Source organism: Python bivittatus, unplaced genomic scaffold (genome assembly GCF_059951505.1).
Source record: "Python bivittatus isolate LINGU-HERP-01145 unplaced genomic scaffold, Pbiv_v1 ctg000330_np1212, whole genome shotgun sequence".
NCBI classification, from domain to species: Eukaryota; Metazoa; Chordata; class Lepidosauria; order Squamata; family Pythonidae; genus Python; species Python bivittatus.
In genome coordinates, this window is record NW_028277058.1 from 44,410,517 (window position 1) to 44,433,388 (window position 22,872).

Consider the following 22,872-nt stretch of genomic DNA (forward strand, 5'->3'; position numbering starts at 1 on the left):
TTCTATACCAATCGATTCTAGCCTTAGCTATCCTTCAAGTTTTTCAATTTTCCAAATTTGGCACTGCCCCTTACACATGCACACATATTACACCTATATGAAGCATCTGAAAGAGCAGGTTGTGAAGTGGGCTAGTATTCTTGAAGAACTGTGGCAGACACATTCCCTCTGGAAGGCTTGGCACAGATGCTTCAAGGACTTCCCCAGGACATCTTTATATGTGTGTACATGCACAACTACTTTGCTTCTCAGGCTGTCTCATTGGAAAAATTTTTTGCCTGCAGTTCATGTGCAGAAATTTGGGAAAGTCCTTAAGCAGCAGTGCCAAGCTTTCTGAGGATGCACTGAGCTCAGTTCTTGGGAAATTGCAAACAAAAAGCAGGGACTCCTGGAGAAGGCATCCAGAAACTGTTAAGACAATAACTAGTGCAGATAAAGTATGCATTAAGGATGGGTTGGGGGCGGGGAGGAAAGTATTACAAAGAGACTCAGACTGGTTCTACCTTGACTCTTTGGGGTCTAAGAGGGAGAGAAGGAAAAACATGGGCAAACTTGTAAGGTTTTATTAATATTCCCTATCTCAATAACATATTTCTAGTCATCCCATGGAGTCGGTTTACTGATCTATCTACCTGGGAGGGCTGACATAAAAGGCATGTATGCTTTGGAAAACATGCACACAAATACATTCTAATTTTAGGTCAACTTAAAGGAAAGTTGCACCAAATCCAAGTTAACAGATCAGTAATGAGAAACTAAGAATAAATAAACTTGACAGATTTCACAAAAATAAGAAATGGAGAGAAACCCAAATGGACAGATTCATCCATGTTGCTTTCCAGCTAGCTCTCTCCTTAGAAGACTGGCTGAATTCAGAATAGTAATATACAGTGCAAGATATATGTATGAGCAATCCACTTGCACTGTTGCAGTTTGACCCTGCTTCCTTCTCTGGCTTCTTTTAATCAATCACTGAAATAACAGAGCCAACCTTTTGTGAGAAGGCAAGGGCAGCAGTGATACATGGGACTGAAATGGAAATTCTGTATTTTGCTTTAAAAAAAATAAATAAACCAATAGCAAAAGAGCATATAATTACACACTTGTTAAGAAATTCCTGGTTTGGCCACCTGCTCTCCAAGAGGAAGGAAATAATTGCTTTGAAGGTCTTAAGCCTGAAATCTGAAGAGGCAAAGATGTTAAAATGAGAACTGTACACCTTCAGCCATGAAGAAAGGAGGTGAATCCAGGCACATTGCATGATTCTAGCATGCACAGTATCATATGAGGAGCTACACATTTGAAAAAACAAGGAGAGAACAAGACTTATCTAATTGCTTGACTACGAAAGGTAAGAAAAGAAATTCACTGTGGAAGAGCGCATGGAGTTAGTTCCCTAATTTTTTTTTCTCATTGTGAGAACTTCATTTACTAATTTGCATTTACTAATGAACTTGTATGGGGTGAAAGAAGCCTCAACTTGATGTTCTCCAGATGTGCTGGGTTACAACTCTCATCACCTGCAACCACGATCTGGAGGGCAATGAAGTTAGGGAAGATGATGTAGTGTCAGATTGTGAAAAAGAATTGGTCTGGAAGTCCAAATCAGCCACAGACCTTACTGAATACCCTGGGATTCAGTCTCTCAATCTAATCTACCTACAAGGATTGCTGTGAGGATCAAGTGGGATGGGGTAATAAATAAAAATGTAGCAAGTAAAGTTGCAAATGTGTACACATCTTTCTGGGAGTAATTCCCACTGAACCCAAGTGTCTTTCTATATTAAGATATAGGATTATATTATAATTCTGGCCACAAAGAATTTGTGTATTTGCTAAGTACTGCAGTGTTCTCACATACTGTTGCTGTTGTAATTATCCATTCCTTCAGTAATCTTAAATAATTATTTTGCTGTTATCATTCATTGTTAAACTACTGCCATGTGAAATTAGGATTAGCCATTTTATAGAACTTAGCTTGTTTTGTCTAAAGCCAGGGAAGCATTTACTTAGATTTAAAACTGGATTGAATGAAGCAGACATAATTTACAAAGCCGTGTCCAGTATGAACAGAACTGGTTTGGCTTCTTCAACCAAGCAGTGGTAGCAGATAGCCGTTAAAGAAATGGTCTTTTATATCAGAGATGGGGAAGTTTTTGGGATTATAGGATCTGGGTTTTTGGTTTTGGTTTTTGGTTTTTTTAAAGTAACTCTTCTTCAATTGAAGCTGATGCAAAATAATGGGGGGGGGGGCAGAAGACATTCAGATGCAAAGTGTTCATTCAAGGAACAAAGTATTACTGTACAGCAGGGTTCTCAACCTCAGCAACTTTAAGATGGGTGGACTTCAACTCCCAGAATTCCCCAGCCAGCCATGGTGACTGGGAAATTCTGGGAGTTGAAGTCCACCCATCTTAAAGTTGCTGAGGTTGAGGAACCCTGCTGTACACCACATGTAGTATTGTTGTAAAGCTACCATTATCCGAGTCCCCAACTTCAAAGATTCCTTCATATCCTCTGTGTAGTTTTCTACTGAACCTAAGAGCTTTCTGGATATAAAACCTCCGAGTGAACTAATGCAAATCCAAAGATGTCAGTCAAGCGGAAACAAGGAACAAATGCTATGACTGTTGAGGAAATGGTAACTCAGGAACAGGAGCCAAAAAAAGGTAATCTAGTTTGGTGTTTATCTTGTCTCTCATAGCTGTGATAATACTAGTGTTCTTGACTAACATTCCCTCAGAGTCTTAATGACCTCTTACAGCAGGGTTCCTCAACCTTGGAATTCTGGGAGTTGAAGTCCACCTGTCTTAAAGTTGTCAAGGTTGAGGAATCCTGTCTTACAGGGTTACAACCTTTGCAAGCTCTGAATGCTTGCTCCTCAACTGAAAAATTGTGAAATTGCCAACAAGATTTAGACATACTTTAATGTTATGTATATGCAGCAGTTTTGGGAGGTGGGCGCATAATGTACTCCTGACACCTATGGACAAAATGTGGCCTATTCAAACCTATAACATCTTGTTGGTGGATGGTCTTATGTCCTTCTCATAATTCTCTATTTGAAATCATCTTCTGTTTCAAGGATTCTTATATAAGATTCTTGCTTGTCCAAAATACATCCAGTTTAGTAATAAATAGTTATCAGAAGGAAGAAAACAGGCCTTGCAAATGCCCATTAATAGCTTTTGGAGTGTGGATGGAGCAGGTAAACAGGGCATCTAATTGTAGGCTTGTGTAGTATAATGAAATTAACTATCTCTACATATGCATATAGGTGCATATTTCAGGCAAATCTGTATTTTTCTTCTCCCCTTCCTTTTTTTTGGGGGGGGTGTACTGTTTTCTGTGTTTAAGAATAATGAATACATACTAATTCTATTTAATATTCTAGAGCAAAAGACCTTTACAGTAGAAGAAGCCGTGGAAACAATTGGTTTTGGGAGGTTTCACATTGCACTCTTTATGATCATGGGCAGTACTGGTGTAAGTTTTTATTAATATTGTGCTGAAATCTGTCATCCAGTTTCCTAAACATGTTCTCCCCCTGCAACAGGGCCTCAGTTTTATTGGTTGTCAGGAAGCGTTTGAATTTCTTTCAAATTCCATGATATTTTTGAATTTACTCCATTGTTCTATGACATCAGAGAATTGGTTGTTCTTTTCTTCTACTACAGTCGCTCCTACCTCATTTGTTGCCCACAATTCTGGATCAGGAAAAGTTATGTGGGAAGAGTCTCTGAGATTTAATAGAGATCTGGAAAGCTGGGAGGGGGTGGGCAGGCCAGAGAGATTTTCACAGTGAAGATCAGGGACATTCATACAGTCCTCCTCACTTTTGAAAATCATATACAATTTTTTTTCCCATCATATGGTGTGAAGATGGTTGAAAGATGCAGAACATTTCAGCATAACACTAAGTTCTGATTAAATTTACTGTATTAACACTTCCAACCACATTGGCAGCTCTTGCCTGTTTTGTTAACACTTCTTTTGGGGATATTCTGAGACATTTTGAAGTATGAGTCAAAAAGTTCTTTGCAGAAAAGTTTTCAAATTTTACCCTTTCCCATGTCCTCTGACCTCTAAAAAATCTAATTTGCCTCCAAATTATGCTAAGTGCTAACTAATGTTCAGACAGTATTCTTATCTGTAACAATATGGCTCTGACTTCTCCAACAAGGAAGTATGGGATCTTTCAGGCAGCTGTGACAAGCGGGGTGAAGGGCAGAGACTGAAGATAGAAACATGGCCAAGGATTGGAGTATCTCTTTACTTTGAATGTGTTTTCATCTCTAGGATCACAAGCACCCTCTGAGTTTGGAACTGTAGGAAAACCAGGGGCTGCAGACAGCATCAATCCAGAATACTAAAGTAGCATAGAGTTTATAACAGTACTATACAGGCATAGGAGAACTGGAATGAGAATTGGGGGATTATAAGTAATTCCCTCTTTGTGTCTTGGGTATGTTGAAAAGTACGCCTATATTGTTTCATGTGTTCATTCCCAAAGGTGGCAGAAGCTATGGAAATCATGCTGATTGCTGTAGTAGGTCCTGTCATCCGCTGTGAATGGCAGCTTAAAAATTGGCAAGTGGCTTTAGTGACAACAGTAAGTAGAATTTCTACAGTCACGTGGTTATTGGGCTGACATTGGGGGAGAAAGTGCCAGGACTATCATGAGACATGATGACTAATGTGCCTCAGGCAGATGATTCTGGTCACATTAAAACATCAGCATTATTTATTTCATCATTTTTTTCTGTGCTTGTACGATTTTCTTATTCAGATTCCAAAAATCATTTGACCAGTCATGGATGCCTTAATATAAATGTCTTGGGTCAATCCTGGCCCAAAAATCAAACCAGGTCTCACAAGTGAATGGCCACACATATTTTCATCTGCTCAGTTAAGAATATTTGTGATTATTCTTTCCATTCCTTTCATTTTTTTTAATATTTCAAAATAGCCACCTTGACCTGCTTTTCAAATTACTGTACAGCTATAATAATTTTTGTTGGCGAATATTTTGTGCTGTGACAGTTTCTACTGAACTATAAAGAGAGCTTTTAACTGACCTTCAGCTACTGAAACTGAAAACTTCAACCTCAGTGGAGAACTGAGGGATTAATAACTGGAGAGGGGGGTATGAAGATGGACTCTTGACATTTATGAAGAACCTGTGCTATATCACATTCCTTCTTTTACATCTCTACTTGGAAGCTATCATTTCCTTTGTCTTAGTGACACCAACTCTGGTCACTCCCATAGTGATTTCCTAGATTGCTTTCAGAGCATTAGTAGTTGGCCAGATAAAAATCTGGGGTGGTAGAGGTAGACATAGAGATAAGAGACATAGATTTAGATGTTGGAAGACATCTAGGTATTTTAATGTTAGTTTCTCATTAATTTGTGAATCAGATCACTGTCTAATGTTGCTTCTACTATTCTTGCCCAGGGGAACTGTACATTTATAGTCTACAAAGTGTAAAATGTGGGATTCATTTCTTTCTTTCAGATGGTGTTTTTTGGCTACATGCTGGCTAGTGTAGTATTTGGGATTCTAGCAGATAGATTTGGTCGTTGTAAGGTAAGTGGTTTTCTTCCACTGCTCCACTTTTTTTATATATAATAATTTTATTAAATTTTACAATTACAAAACTAAAAAACCCCCAATATATGCTAAAAAAAGAATGAAAGAATGAAAAGGAAAGATAGTGCCGAAAGGAAAAGAAAAAGAAAAAGAAAAAAGAAAATGAAGAAAAAATAAGAATATAGTAAAAAAAAAGGAGAGAAATATATAAAGAAATGATTTCCCCCTTCATCACAGCAAGTACAAACAATTTCAGTAATTTATCACCTTCTCTGAAAATACAATAAATGATCTCTTCTTCCCATATCTCATATCTTATCTATAAACAAATTCTTAAAGCCTCATCATTTGGTCCTGGTCAGCACCAGTCCATTAAGGGTTACCAGAAATAACAGCATATATATTTTAACCTAAACCAACTTTATATTCCTTCCCTTTATTTTTAACATAGTACAACACAAGATCTCTTCTTCCCGTATCTCATGTCTTATCTATAAACAAATCTTTAAAGCCTTGTCATTCGGTCCTGGTCAACAAAAGTCCATTAAAGGTTTCCAGAAACCACATATCTATTTTAATCTTGATGAAATAAACCAACCTTATATTCCTTTCCTTTGGTTTTAACAATCTTGATCTTTAATCCCTTTAAATAACACCCCAGAACTTGATTTCTTTTCATTTTCTCTTTGTCTCTTCTCAGAAAATCCTTCAAAACTTCAACCAGTCTTTTTTGTAAATCCAAAATAAGAAAGCTATCCAAGTCACTATTCTGGTCTGTTATTTGTATATCCCTTTCAGTTATTAAGACTTCAGCCGGTTTCATTTGTATATACAGTATAATATCTTTTTCCATTATCATTCTTGTAACCTGTCATTTTTAAATCCACATTCAAATCAGCCTCAGTCTTGTCCAGTAAAACTTGTTTCTCTTCTATAACCTCTTTTAAAACCAGTTTGTCTATGAAAGCAGACATTCTTAAGATTAACTTCTGAGTCCATTGTTCACAAATAACCTTCAATTCATCCAAAGTTAAGGTATTTTGCTTCATTCTGTATTAGTGAGTCAAATTTGTTCTTCTCTTTTAATTATAATCTTTAGCTGTTTCTGGTTCCTTCTAGTGTCCAACCTTCAAAGTCCCATCTTATGACTTTTTTCTAAACCACAGCATTTTCCCACAGGAAGATTTCTTATAATTAATTTCAAAATTATTTGAAATCCCTCTTAATCTATTTATAACTTTCTAAAATCAAGACTATAATCACATTTTTTCTGTTTATTCCCCCGCCCCCCACATTTTTAAAAAAGTCCTTAAACATGCACTTAAAACTTCTTTCTCCAAGGATTGAAGGAGACTCACCCAGTGAATGTTATAAAACTTGTGGATTCAAAAGTTCTTAATAGTTGAAAAGCAATTAAAAGGCAATTCCAAAAGTGATTAAGAAATGAGGCTTGGCTGAGCTTTTTGTCCATATAGGCTATGTTATGACTGTGAGCTTAGATGGAATCCCTCAACTCCCAGTCTCTCCTCTCATGAGCTGAGTGCAAAAACCCTGGTTCCTGCAGTCTACTTGCAAGGAACAGCTGTCCAGAGTGCATGTGGGCAATCTCATGATCTCTCCTTTTTCCAGAGAGATTTCAGCAGCTAGAACTTGCCTTCTGGTTGCCGATCTCTGCCACACCACCATCCCCACTCCTTCGATGACATCCAGCTCACTGGAAGTGCTCCTGTTGCTCCACTTATGTGGTATCAACATTAGCCTTTATGTGGAAGAACATACATAGAAAAGAACATACTTTTCTTGATATAGAAAATTAACAGTTGGTTAATTTTTTAAAATTGGGTGAACTCAACAGAGAGGCTTGCCAAACGTAGATTATTTCACTTTTTATTCTGTACATTTTCTTATAACTTAGTCAATATTTTCTTAACTTCGTGAATATAATGTTTTTCAATAATATTATTGGTTACTAAATATATGTTTTTATCATTGGCCTCTAATATAAAAATACATGTTCTAGCAGTTTTCCGGTTTCGCTTAATTTTACAGTTTTTTACTTCCTATTTTCTTAACTTTATGCATACATAACTGTATGTGATGGGTTCCTCCATGTTCAACAACTTCCTATGTGCAGAAGAAAGCATAAACAAGATTATATTTTTACATGCTGAAGCAAACACTTTTTTATGCTGAATGAAGCATTCATTCGGCCCCCTCAGCCCCTCAACATACTCAAATGCACACACAGTTTTGCTACACTCATCTATACATGTGCACATTTATGCAGATACATGCACAACAGATCAGTGTGTGAGGCTGTAGGTACCTTTGCCTGCTGAAAGCCCTTTGAATTCAAAGATGGTGCCATCCTATGTTTTAAAGGCTCGCTGGCTGAAGTAAAGGGCAGAACCTTCAACCATCTGCAAGAAAGAGCCCACCAAACCTATTTGTTTTCCTTTGGACCCTCCTTTGTTGGTTCCAAAAAATGTGGAATTCTGTAGCAAACTCAGGGCTTCAGATGATCAAAGCATGCAAAATATGTCCTTGGCCACTACAATATGGCAAAGTCAATAACCGCAACATCCAGGTCACCCATCTGTTTTTGCATCCATCCATACATAGGCATAGGGAGGAAAGCTATGGCAAGCCTAGATAGCATATTAAAAAGCAGAGACGTCACCTTGCCGACAAAGATCCGCATAGTCAAAGCTATGGTTTTTGCAGTAGTAATGTATGGCTGTGAGAGCTGGACCATAAAGAAGGCGGAGCGCCAAAGAATTGATGCCTTTGAACTGTGGTGCTGGAGAAGACCCTTGAGAGTCCCCTGGACTGCTAGGAGGTCAAACCAGTCAATCTTAAAGGAAATCAACCCTGATTGCTCATTGGAAGGATCGATAATGAAGCTCAAGCTCAGATACTTTGGTCACCTAATGCGAAGAGAGATCTCTTTGGAGAAGACCCTGATGCTGGGAAAGATTGAAGGCAAAAGGAGAAGAGGACGGCAGAGGATGAGATGGTTAGATAGCATCACTGAAGCAATGAGCATGAAACTGAGCAAACTCAGGGAGGCAGTGAAGGACAGGAAGGCCTGGCGCAATATGGTTCATGGGGTCACGAAGAGTCGGACATGACTTAACGACTAAACAACAACAATACATAGGCATCATGCTGTTCCCTTTTAGGGTTAGCAACATTATGCTGAGCACAGAAAAGGAGTAAATAATAGTAAGCAAAGAAATTAAAAGATAAGAAACAGTTAATATTTAGATAGATAATTCTGATTTATATACCAGCAAAATTCACTTCATCTCTTTATACCTTTCTATCTGACAAACCCTTCATGCTTCTACTACATCCACACACCACTTTTTATATTGCCTTTTGTTCATTTCTTTTTTTTTTTCCTTTCCTTTTCTTTTCTTTTTTAGGATCTCTTCAGGTACACCTAGCTACAATTTTCTTGACTTCCCCCTTCCTCTCAATTCATTCACTCTTGCTTCATACAGTTGTTTTGCCATTTTCATTCCTTCTACAATATATGGCCAAACCACATCAATGTCCTTCTTTGACATTGTTCCCTCATGGTTGTATTTACTCCACATTCATTCCACACTCTTTCGTGGTTAGGTTTGGTTTGGTTTGGTTTGGTTCTGTTTACCACAAAGACCTCTTAAGCACCACATTCGCACCGCATTCAACTAACGTCCATGTTTCTCCTGATATATCTCTCACTACCATCAACACACATTAAAATTTCTGCATCTCTTTTCCCATCTTTAGTAAATATTCTACCAAAGTATAGGAATTTATCTCTTTACTCTAGTTTTGCACCATTTATTTATAACTTTCCCCTGTCCAGTACAACTACACTGGTCTTTGATATTCTAATTTTCAGATCTATGGGCTTTGTTGCATCATATAGTTTATGCAATACTCACTGCAATGCTGCTTCCAGTATTCCTGCACTTCAGTTTCATCCCGTATTATTTGATTGCTTTTATTTTTAATAATATTCACTCTGCCGGAGGATCCTTGTTTAGCCCTCTTAACCCACTTCTAAAACTAAGTTTTATTTCCACCAAAGTTTTATTTCCATTGCCCTGCATGTTCTCTGCTTTCTTTCTTTCTTTCTTTCTCTCTCTCTCAACCATTCCTTGCTCTATTTGGCTACTTTCTCTGCAACTATTTCTTTAAATATACATTATTCAATATTTCTCTCTCTTTCTCTCTCTCTCTTGCAGCAATCCTTCTCTTATATGCATTTTTTATTATCCATAACATCTTTCCCCTCATCATTCCACCAAACATCTTCTTCCATACTTCTTGTTAACAAAACTCCATGGACTTCTGGACACTCTCTAGCGTAATTCTTTTCACTTTTTTTCCTAAGAGCTTCCACACCCTTTTTCATTATGTTCTACCCATTCATTTGTTGGGACATTCATCCATCTCCTTTTTTACCCCGTCTTCTCTTCCAGCAGTTGAACTTTCATTCTTTCTTTCCCTTATTTTTTTTCTTCCATATCTACTTTTTCCCAAGATCTACTTTTGATGGCACAGTACCAAAAACTGTCTGTCTCACATTCAATATCTCTTATAGCCCCTCGGTTAGGAGAATTAATCATAAAAATCAAATAATTCATCCTTTTAGATTTATATTGATTCCTTTGCCATATGTATGGATGGATTTATGATTAAACTATTTATTTGAAACAGACCCTTTTCTAATTGGATATCAATTCCCATCGTTCTCACTTTTTTGTATGCTCTCATCTTGAAATGAAATGAAATACCCTAATCACTTTTCTGTACGCTCTCATCTTGTTTCCCATTCACCCTCATTCGTATCACCTAGCAGAATAATATTTCCCTTGGATCATATTAATTTAGAATGTTGCACTATTTTCCCCTAAATTCATGCCTGGCTTTTCCAATATCACTATTTATTGGAGTATAACATGCAGTTACGACCAATCTATAGATTGCTACTTTCATACACACCCATAACAACCTCAATTAATTTTTTCAGATGTACATTTTAACCTTTTCGTTCCTAATTGAACCTACTCCTTCACTTTCCTGTCTGTATTCATCAGTTCTACTCCATTAAATTAGGCCACCTTCATTCAGATCTATTACATCCTTCACTTTCTCTCAGTTTCATGGACATGCAACATACTGATTTTTCTTTCTTTCATTAATTCTTGCTCTCCTCCACTTAGTCCTCTTACATTCCCAGTCACAGCTTCCATATGCCACGGTCACCATGTCATGGGCTTATAGATATTGATTTCTGCTACTTATCAAAGGGTCAGCAAATGAAGGCTTTCACACAACACTTCAGTGATGTTTAGACTGGGGAAGTTACTAGCTTTAGTCACTCCTCTGCCACATGCAGCACTCTGTGCTAACAGTGAGGACAGTATTAGTCAATTTTGGTACATTTTGGCACAAGCACAACCAAAGCCCATTTTTCCCAGGCACACCACATTATTCTGTGCAAGTTAAGTTCTCTAACCTAGGTCAACATCTTGTTTCCTACAGAAGACAGATGCAGTATAGTGACACACATTCAAGATACATGTATTTTATTGCAAATATAATTAAGCTTTTTTTTTTAATTAGCTGGAAATGTTCAAGATTCAACTATAAGGAAACCTTTAGATAAATACTTGACAGTACTGAATGTTGCTTTGAAGTAAATATCTTCCTGTCTGTCTTGCCTTCCAGATTTTATTCATCTCTTTTGCATGGGGAGCCTATTTCTCTTTGCTGACATCATTTTCTCCTTCATACTTCTGGTTTGTCTTTCTCCGGACCCTCGTAGGATGTGGTGTGTCAGGTCATTCACAAGGGTAATGTCATGGTGCAAACACAATAACAGGAGGAACATCAGCACTTCTCATGTGGTATTGTGTCTATGCATGCACATTTTACCATGGGATCACAATCCAAAGTACTACAGGATTTGTTTAACCAGCAAATTAAATTTAACTTCTGCTGTGAAATCCTTTTATCTTCCAGAGCAATTTATGACATATTTCTCACCCTACCAAGTTCTAGGTTTAGGCCCAAGATAAAACAGTCTGGTTAGAATTGATGGATGTTGCAGTAAAAAAAAAAACAAAATCAGTGGAGGGTTGGGTTTGGTTTGGTTTGGTTTGGTTTGGTTTGGTTTAGCATATTGCATGAGCCCAGCCACTATGGCTACTTCAACAAGCCATCATTAAAACTAACCTAGAAATATTTGAACCCAGTTATACATTTCTTTTTCTTTCCTTAACCTTCTCACATCATTTTTTTAGGCTTATAATACAAACAGAATTTTTACCCACAAAATACCGTGGCTATATTTTGCCATTATCACAGGTAAGCCACAAAACTATTTACTGGGAAATATATATCTCTATTTATTTCAATAAACCATACTTCTGGGTGTGTGGATACAATGTCTATGTGACTGCAGACAAATCTGTGACCATGGCTGGCTTCAGAGATGTCATATGGGGGCCAACTATCAACATGTTTACCATTTTGGAAATTATACTCAATAAAAATTCCAATCGAAGAGAATATCTGTAGCTCAGGGTTGAACTGTGGAGTCCTTGGTGTTCTCTGAGTTTGGTTGTTTTCTTGCAGACATTTTATTACCCCAGCTAGGTAACTTCATCAGTGCAAGTGAGCGTGGGGTTTGCTCCCTGTTTGTATACAGTAGCTTGCCCTGCCAGTGTTAGTTGGGATGTGGCTTTCTCCTTAGTAGTTCCTTGATTAGGGTATTGTTTTCTGTTTGTTTGTTTGTTTCTGGTATTAATCCCTGCTTATCTGGTATAGGCTGCTAGAGAGGATGTGTTCTGGTCTTTTTGTTTCCTTCTTAGCTTTTTTTTATTGTTTCTTTTGAATGGTGTGTAAATGTGGTTTATCTCTGTGTCTGTTGATGGCTGATTTATCTGAATGCCAAGCTTCCAGGAATTCCCTAGCATTTTGGGATTTAACTTGGTTTAGGGTGCTCACAGTTTCCCAGCTGAAACTATGGTTGAGTATGTCCATGTGTTGTGAGATTAAGTAGTTTTCATCGTGTCTTCTGACTGCTAGTTGGTGTTCATGGATGTGCTCTGCTAGCCTTCTGCCTGTTTGTCCTACATAATGGCTGTCACAGTCCTTACACTGTATGTTGTAGATAACTCCTGTTTTTCTTCTTGGGCTACTGAGTCTTTTGGTTTGCTTAAGATGTTTTGGAGGGCTTTAGTTGGTTTGTGTGCTACGGTGATGCTGTGTGATTGTAATAGACTGTTGGTTGTTTCTGAGATATTTTTGATGTATGGTAGTGTTATCCTTTTCATAGCTTGTTTTGGTTGTGCTGTAGTGGGTTGAGTGGTCAGGCATTTTTTGATAAAGTTGCGTGAGTATCCATTTCGTTGGAAAATGTTGTATAGAAGGTCTGTTTCCTTCTTCTGGTGTTCTGGGTTGCTGCAGTCCATTTGTACTCATCTGAATAATGTTCTTACCCAGCTTATCTTGTGGGAGGTTGGGTTGTTACTTTGGTAACTTGTAATGAAGGGTAATGAAATGTCTGCAAGCAAACAACCAAGCTCAGAGAGCACCAAGGACTTCATTAAATAAAGATCCCATTCACTTGCTAAGATTTTCTGTTTAAAACAAAAGCAGAACCTCCCTGATATGTATTTTTACGTAGATGGAAAAACATCTATGGCTGGGGTCCTCAGGTGGCGGACATCTTCAGGACAGGGCCTTCTCTGTTGTGATGCCCAGATGCCAATTTATCCTGAGCAATAAAAACATTCAAAAGGCTGGAATGACTATCTTATTAGGAAGGATTACAACATTTACCTTTTTTTTAATAGGGAAAAAACGTTGATAACAGACAAAGATCTGAACAATTATATGTGGATAAATTTCTTTCTTTTTTATTATATCCAAGATGTCATGGTCAACCAATGAAACTGAATAGTAAGATATTCAGGACAGATAAAAGTGCTTCTTTACCATTACAACAATGGCACTTGCTGTTAGAAGTTGTAGGGATAGCCAGCAACTTGAATAGCTTTCCAAGGGGAGAGATAAATTCATAGGGGATAAAGGTATCACTGGCCTCAAGTGATGAGAACTTCAAGTGATGGTACCTCCAATATCAGAAGCAGCGTGCTTTTCCAGATCATCCCCTCGGAATGGGGAGTCTATTCAGTGCTCCTTTAAGACAAGATAAAGCAGGATCATCTGTATTTGATATTAATGCTGCTGTACTTTATTGGGTTGTATGAATATTGCCTACATTTTTTGTGGTCTTATTAAGTAGAAGCCCCTAGCGCATGCACAGAGAGAGAGAGAGATTGTTGCGAAGAAAAACAACAAGGGATGGCAACAAGGGATGGCTCAAAATAAATGTTATTTTTATGGTGCTCTTTTTTGGGGGTGTTACTCTTACTACTGAATTGTAATGGTTTCAGATGAATGTAGATAAGCTGCCTGGAGAGTTTTTCAGGATAGAAAGGTATGGAATACTTAGTCTGAAGTAAATAAAATCTGGGATCCTAAGAACTTTCTCAGATACCTCCATCTGCTATATGTCATGGGACTAAGACTATCCATTTTTGAACAGTGTGAACTCTCAAAAGTGCTTGGTGATACTGCTCAGGGTTCTGTTGAAAGTCCAATATGCCTGAAGCAGTTTTTTCAGTCCCAGTCAAAGGAATTGGAATGTTTACTCCCTTGCTTCAGTATTGTTATTTTTCTTATTATGTATAATTGACTTATTGATTTCAAGTTAGCTTGAGCAAATTAGAGGAAGATAGAATTATGAATTATAATTATATAAATATAAATGGAAAAATCCATGTTTTATCTCTATACAAATGTATACTTCAGTCTGTGAAATGCCTACATTTCTATTCTTACTTCTGCAGCATTAAATGTGCATGCCTGTAAGCGCTGCAGAAATTTATCCTCCAATAATTGGAGTGTCCATACATTACATTCTGAAAAAGATTGACAGCTGACATTCAAGCTTCAAGAACCAAGCTGAAAAACATTTTGCTTACTTTATCAAAATCTGTATTGACAGCCTGCAAGTTAGAAGTGGGAATGCTTAACTCAATCTTTTAGTCATGTTTTATGCAGCAACAGCAGTTTGAAGACAGTTGTGAATGTTGAGAGAATGTGAAGATGGAGAGAACCTCATTGCCTCCTAATTTATCCTCTGTTTTTCTATTTGACAGGTATTTTGGCTGTCGGGATCCTTATTAATTATTGGATTGGCATCAGTTGTTAACCCAACTATTGGGTGGCAATGGCTGATACGAATTGCTTCTATTCCAGGCCTCATTCTTCTCCTAGCATTTAAGGTCTGAAAGACTTAGAACTAAGCTAAGTTTGCATATATATGGAGTTAGGTGTGGGCGGGGGGCGTATATGTGTACACATTTCTTGTTTATAAAGAAATTCATGTATGCTGGCAAATTGTTATCAAAAATGTTATCAAACTAGACCACACAAAATGCTCAGCCATGTTTATCTGTCAAATTCAGTAGATTCAATTTGTAATATAGAGAGCAATGTCTATATTGCAATGTTCAGTTTGTAATATAGAGTTTCAATGCTTAGCTTGAAACTTTTAAATATGATGAACCTGTCACAAAAAAGAGAACAGATATCACTTCATACCTGAAACTTACTGGCTACAGAAGTAGACTTTATACCTCAGTCTTTTCGTTGGATGGACAAATCTGAAAAAAATAGCTTTCTCTCAAATTTAAATTTTGTTAGTAATTTTCCAACCAATTGATGAAGGAATTTGGGAATGTCCCATTTTTAATAAAAAGTAAAAGAAATGAAACTCCTAGAGCTATCACCAGTCAGAAATAACAAATAAAGAAAAAACAAAAAAGTACTCTAAAGTAAAAGGAAATAAAATAAATGTTTAGAGTTCTTTCTAATCAATGTTTTCCAGCAAACATATTTGTGGGCTTTCCCAAAATCCAGAGATGTCTCTGTAAAGAGAAACTATGTGACAGAAGACTGAGTATAAACTATGTAAACAAAAGCATTGAATTACTCCAAAGTTTTCCAAGCTGCCTTGCTTGGAACCCCTGTGAGTTGTGAAGACAAATGTCATTCGTTTTGTAGCCAGGAACTTTTTCCAACAGTTGTAAGTGTGATCACATATTGCAGCACTGGGTGAAGGAGAAGATAAGTTTTAATCAGTGCCTAAACAAAGAGGCATGTTCCTTAAGGAGATACTGAATTTCAATGTGGGGAGAGAGTAATAATTGATTTGAGCCCAGAAACTGGGAGGAATTCCTCCCACTTGGAAAATGGACTACCTACAAGGCCTTGAGAGCCAGATGATTTCAAAAGAAGGTACTCGCTTTGCTGTGATTTCAAATACACTGGAGCAGAAGTAAAAATAACTCATCTCCCATAAATAAATGACGACATGAGGTCAATCTGGCCTGGAGTCAAACCCCAAACAGTGGAAGACAATAAGGTGAAAGTGCCCACAGGCAACTGCCAGGGACGGGGGGTGCCCAACAAGCAAGATGGAGGTGGGATCACAATGGAAGCCCTCTCATTTCATACATGGGTGTAATGTTGACACACATGCAGCAGGTGGAGCCCAATGCTGCAATCGCCATCTTGCCCATTTTGACCCCCTGCAGACATTGTTGGAAGTGCTTTCTATTTCCTTGTTTATTTCACTTCATTTACTTCTTTGTGGCTTTGTGGTCCTTTGGCATCTTATGTCTCAGTGATGCAAAGTAGAGGGAGAGAGAGCAGATTAACGTCATACTGTTAACTTTGGGCCTTTCCTTGCTAGTGGTTTAAAGTGCCACCCAGCCTTTGATGCATTACTAAAAAACATGTTGCCAGAAATTGTGTGTGTGTCTTCGAGTCAGCATTGACTCCTGGCAACTGCCAGGACAAATCCCTGCAGTTTTCTTGGCAAGATTTCAGAAGTGGTTTGCCATTGCCTGCTTCCTAGGGCTGAGAGAGAGTGACTGGCCCAAGGTCACCCAGCTGGCTTCATGCATAAGGCAAGACTCACGGTCTCCTGGTTTCTAGCCTGATGCCTTAACCACTACACCAAGCTGGCTGTCATAAATTGGGTCATTCAGAATCAATCTCCATCTTGTATGCATACTGCAAACCAAACATCTCCTCATGGATTGAGTGCCAATATTTTGAGGCTGGTGATTGGTTCCTCTCCAGCCAGCCTCACAGCTGGTATGTCCTGCAGGATTGTGTCTTAAGAGAGAAGGCAGACCATATATTTCCATATGCCTGGCCACACCCCACAATAGGCTACCTGACCCACCCTTCTCATAAACCCCCCAAGGAGTGGGTGGGTGGGTTGGTTGGTTTTTGGACATTTCATTGCTGTGGCAGTACCATGCTGATTTGATTCAAGTAGGAAAACTTATTTTCTGCTTATTTTCTGCAACTAGAAGAATTTGCTTGAGACTTTAACATTTGGGGTGAGAGAAAAGATAAGTCCATTATTGTGTGATGTAGGAGACTCACAGGTACTGCAAAGGTGGCCTGGTGCCAACTTAACCTGCAAGTGAGGGAAAGGCCCTTCACAGTTAAACAGGAACCAAGATGTGGCTTCAAAGCCAAGTATCATATTGGCCTCTTGCAGTAAATCTCAAGCTAAAAACAGCCTATCTGACATTATACTCTGGGCTGAGTCACACAAAATGTTTATGCTTCCATTCTGATTATTTGGCCATGCATGTTATTGAGACAAATGGGTGGACCTGTAATTGCATATATAAGCACCAGTATTCATTCATCTTTTGGGTTCATTGGAATTGTTTCTAGCTGTAGCTGTAATTTGTGGATTGGCACATTCTATTGCCTTCTGATAGACTTTCCGAAAATGGCTTGTGTGGACAGAAAGCATGGTGTGAATTGCTCTGCAGTGACTCATCATATTGATCTGAATGGTATAATGCTAAAAGAGATACTACATCAAATCCAGTCTTTATTACAATAAGACTATAAGATTGATGGTGACACTGCAAATGCTGGAGCTTGTTTATCTAATTCATTTGTATTTTGCAGTTTATCCCTGAGTCTGCTCGATATAATGTATCTTGTGGAAATGATAAAGCAGCCCTCGCTACACTCGAGTGGATTGCTAAAATGAACCGTTCTGTTATGCCTGAAGGAAAGTTGGTAGAAACTGTTGAAGTAAGTTTCTCAATATTTTCTTTTTTTTTTTAATAGTATTTTATTGAAATTTTTAAGATTACAAAGTTAAAAGTTAGAAATGAAAAAGAAAACTGAAAATACAAATTATATAGAAAAGGAAAAGAAAAGGTGAGATAAAGTAAAAGAAAAAGAAAAAAGACATGAAAAATAGATAGCTTCCAATCTATCTCTGGTCTTAAGAATAATGTGTCATAGGTGCTAGTGTTTAATGCATTAAGTAGGAATAATTCTTTGTCAAAGCATATCCCATTACATTTATAACCTAATCTTCAAATCCCCATGTAAGCTTCACCCCACCTGCATTTTGCAAATAGTCCATCAATGGTTTCCATTCTTTAAGGTAATAATTATTTGAATTTTCTTTTAATAAACAAGTCAGTTTATCATTTTCTGCCGTTTCCATCAGTTTTAACAACCGTTCTTGTATTGTTGGTAGTATCTGGGTTTTCCAAAATTGTGCATAAAGAAGTCTTGCTGCGATAATCATGTATTGAATAATTCTGATAAGATGTTTTCCTATTTGAAAATCCATTATCCCCAACAGGAATAATTCTGGTTTAAATGGAATCTGTCTTTGTAGTATGCTCTGCATCAAGGTTTGTATTTGAGTCCAGAATTTCTTTGCAATTTTACATGTCCACCACATGTGGTAAAACGACCCTTCTTGTTGGTTACATTTCCAACAAACGTTGGAAATTGTCCCATACATCTTTGATAGTCTTTGGGGTGTCATATACCAATGATACATCATTTTATAAAAATTTTCTTTCAGATTATAACATAAAATAAATTTTAATCCTTTAGACCACATATTTTCCCATTGGTGCATATGTATATTATGTCCAATATTTTTTGCCCATTTAATCATGCATTCTTTAACTTGTTCTTCAACCATTTCTTCTGTCAACAATAATTTATACATTTTTGCTCTTAAGTATTCATCTGTTTCACATAGTTGAATTTCAAATTCCAATTTATTCTGTTCAAATCCAAATTCTTTTTTTTATCAATTTTGAATTTTTCTTTATATTGCATATAAGAAAGCCATTGAAAAGTATGTCCTTCTAAAACCAATTGCTCTTTTGATTTGATTTTATATTCTCCTTGTTCTTTTTCTAATAAGTCTTTATATCTTATCCATTTGTTTTTATCTCTTGTTTCAGTTCTATAAAATGCTTCTTGTATAGAAGTCCACATCGGCATCTTAGGGCATAAAAGTGGTCTACATTTAGTCCAAACTTTTAATAAAGATCTTCTGATATAGCGGTTTTTAAAGTCCACATTAACTTTAACTTTATCATACCACAAATATCCGTGCCATCCAAATCTCAAATTATAACCTTCCAAATTTAATAATTTTTCATTTCTCAAGGTAATCCATTCTTTAAGTCATACTAAACAGCATGCTACATAGTACAATTTCAAATCAGGAAGACCCAAACCGCCTCTTTCTTTCACATCTTGCAAAACTTTATATTTTATTCTTGGTTTTTTCCCTTGCCATATAAACTTAGAAATATCGCGTTGCCATTGTTTAAAGGGTGCTTCTGAAGTCAATATTGGAATTGTCTGGAAAAGATATAAAATTTGTGGCAAAATATTCATTTTGATCACTGATATTCTTCCTAATAATGACAATTGTAACTTTTCCCATCGGTCTAAATCTTTTTTAATATCTGTCCTGTAAGTTTCTCAATACTTTCATTAACGTGGTTCCTGAAACCACGTTAAGATACAGGATTGACTCCCATTGTTAGTTGGCCTGGTAGCTATCCATCCATTAAACAGTCATGGGGATTGCCATGTTTGTTTGTTTATTTATTAAAATTTTCAACCGCCCATCTCCCCCCAATGGGGGAACTCTGGGCGATTCACAACAAAAATTAAAAACATAAAATATATAGATACATAAAACCTTAATTAAAAACATTACTAAAAAGAAGAAGGAAAGACCAAGAGGATGAAAGATCTGGGGCTGGAGGCAGAAGGCCTCTATGGGGCTAGCCATCCCCATGCTTGAGGTATTCCCATCCCAGCCCAGGCCAGGTGGCAGAACCAGGTCTTCAAAGCCTTACGGAAGGCCAGGAAATGTTAGGAAAACAATGGCACACTTGATCACTCAAAAAGGTAAAGTCTTCTGAAATAAAGTAAATAAAGTCCATAAAGTACTATAATGATGCTTAACTTCTTGTTCACATCAGTGAAACCTCCTAGACATTACAAAAGACAAGAAGCTACTACAGGTAGTCCTCGCTTAATGACTGCTCATTTAATGACCATTCAAAGTTATGACAATGCTAAAAAAAAGTGACTTATATCTGGTGCCTGAAGTTACAATCATCACAGTGCCCCCGTGGTCACGTGATTGCGATCCGGGCACTTGGCAATTAGGTCGCACTTATGACGGTTGCAGCATCCTGGGGTCACATGATCACCATTTGTGACCTTCCCAGCCAGCTTCCCACAAGCAAAATCAATGGGGAACCATGTGATTCACTTAACAACTGCATGATTCACTTAATGACTACCACAAAAAAGGTTGTAAAATCAGGTCTGCTCAGGTGATGATTCGCTTAACGACCACATTGCTTAGAGATCTAAATTCAGGTCCCAGTAATGGTGATTAAACAAGGACTACCTATATTGGTCCAAGTGTCTTCTTTCCTTACATTCCCTAATTGCGACAATGTATGATAGGAATAGTGCTATGTATTATGTAACCTGCAGTGCAACAAAGTGAACGTGTGGTAGTCAACTCCAGGGTGTCCAATGTGTGGCCTTCCAGATATTCCCAAATTTCATCTTGCCTGTGTTGCCTGGGGCTACTGGGAGTTATTGAACTGAAAAGTTAGGTTATAATTCTCAAAGTGCTTCAAAGCTTGGGATGTGTCTCTAGCATTTCAGCAGCACATATCCAGTGTATTTCTGACTGTTCCTTTAACATATTTCCAGGAAAGACGAGGTAGATTCAAGGACTTAATTGATCCCAAATACTTACGGACAACTTTGCAGATATGGATTATATGGTAAATTTACATGATTGTCTTCTTTCAAATCGCAGTGCCCAAAATAAAATTAATGAATATGTAAAGGGAAAATTCAGATTTTCTTTCTTTCTTTAAATTTATTATAGCCACCCAACTCTGATCATCTTAAGGATTAAAACTACTATTCAGAAGCTAATCGGAATACCAAATGATTATTATAGTAATTTAGCTTACAAATATTCCTCTTGTTCTGAGTAGGATGCTTTGTGTTGGCCTTCTCCAGCCTGGTGTTCTTCATGGCTCCATCTACTTGACACATTGAAATATAAATTAACCAACGAAATTTTAGGCTAACTATTGTGTATGCTCACGGCATACTGACCGGGAGTTCTGGGAATTATGGCCCCAAGCCTGTCTGAAGAACACCAAATCAGAAAGCTTGCAATATGGATTGTCAGATGCATCCAGAGGCAGCCCATATTTTGTTTCACAGATTATTCTCTCTTCTAATTTGGAAAGGAGTATCTGAATAAAAATGAAAGCAAAACGGGCAAGAAAACGATGTGAATATTCCTTGAGATAGTACTATTGTATAACGTTGCAATGTAGCCATTACGGGCAAGAGATTTAGTCAACCCATCTTAGTTTACCTGACATGATGTGCTGAACTGATGAAACATATGCACGAATGCACGTATTCGCTCACAGTCTGTATCCTACATAATTGATATACAATCTTTTAATGCTCTTGGAGTTATCATGGGCTATTCTTTTTATGCGGCATCGTGGGTTGAGTCTTTTCATTGTTCACACAATGGAAGGAATTTAAAAAGCGAAATATCATTAAATAAACCTCAATAAATGCACAGTATCACATTTACGTGTCTGTGCAGCCTTGACAATTTGAATATATATTCCAGATTGTGCATTAAAAATCCAGTTGAAATCCAGAGGTAGGAAATACAAAAGCATTCGCTGTGGTGTTTTCTTCAGTCTCTTAAAATGTAGAAAGCAGAAATATATGTACAAATAGATAAGTGGATATGCAGCACAGGCAGGTATGTAGTTTGGATCTTCTAGCCCAGAGTTTCTCAACCTCAGCAACTTTAAGAAGTGTGGACTTCAACTCCCAGAATCCCCCAGCCAGCAGCATGGGGGAAGTTGAAGTCCACACTTCCTAAAGTTGCTGAGGTTGAGAAACACTGTTCTAGTCAGTTAAAGTTTGATCTGTTCCATCTTCCACAAGCTCATTGGAAGCCTTAAAGTGGGCAAAGAACAAGAAGCAACATATCTGCAGTTATTTTATTGTTCTTCTGTTCTGGAATTATTATCAGTGCAAAATTTTGATTCCCTTTCAGTTATCAGAAATTGAACGATTTGGTCCCACAGCACAAAAGCACCTCTGGAATTATTGGAATTGTTCCAAGGTGAATTCAGGAGCAAGGTTTTCCATCATACTTGCATACTGCAAGTTGTTTAGGTAATTAAGACTATTTACCAATCCCCTAATAGTTCAGCAAGCTGTCAATTAATTAGAAGGCTGCCATGAAACCCTTCCTTGTTTTATCTGGGACTACAGCTTGAGGCACGTAGGATGGACCTTGTCTTCTTTAGAGAATATTATAGAGAATCATTCTTTCTCAATGCTGACCCTTTCCCCTTTCTATGACAGGCTTGGAATTTCTTTTGCTTATTATGGTGTCGTCCTGGCCAGTGCAGAACTACTGGAGAAGGATCTGGTTTGTGCAACGGGAGGAGAAGCGGCCATAGAGGAGGAGCTGAGCCATTCTGAGGAGTTTCAGAGCCCCTGTCTCTGCTATATGTTTGCACCATCTGATTACCAGATCATGTTCATCAGCACAGTAGGAGAAATTGCATGTAATTTTTTTTTCTTTCTGCCTCTCTTAAAAATAAACATGGAGAACAGGGAAGAGGGAGTCCAAAGATAACTTCCACACCTACACATACACACAAAAGAAAGTTTAGGAATTCTGCCATGAAAACCAATTCACTTGTTGCTGTCCTCTGTTTTCATTAATTTATTGCCTTAAGAATGTAAGAAGA

General features: G+C 37.6%; 1 protein-coding gene across 1 annotated transcript in view; it reads left to right on the forward strand.

Annotated features, from left to right (window-relative positions):
• The first annotated feature begins 2,590 nt into the window (after positions 1 to 2,590).
• Positions 2,591 to 22,872, forward strand: part of SVOPL (SVOP like) — a 28,978-nt gene continuing 8,696 nt past the window's right edge. The window contains exons 1-10 of the mRNA XM_025175044.2: positions 2,591 to 2,669; positions 3,395 to 3,486; positions 4,514 to 4,612; positions 5,519 to 5,590; positions 11,324 to 11,448; positions 11,899 to 11,962; positions 14,827 to 14,952; positions 17,672 to 17,800; positions 20,774 to 20,847; positions 22,481 to 22,686. Coding sequence (XP_025030812.2) covers positions 2,591 to 2,669; positions 3,395 to 3,486; positions 4,514 to 4,612; positions 5,519 to 5,590; positions 11,324 to 11,448; positions 11,899 to 11,962; positions 14,827 to 14,952; positions 17,672 to 17,800; positions 20,774 to 20,847; positions 22,481 to 22,686 — 1,066 coding nt within the window. The remainder of the gene's footprint in view (positions 2,670 to 3,394; positions 3,487 to 4,513; positions 4,613 to 5,518; positions 5,591 to 11,323; positions 11,449 to 11,898; positions 11,963 to 14,826; positions 14,953 to 17,671; positions 17,801 to 20,773; positions 20,848 to 22,480; positions 22,687 to 22,872) is intronic.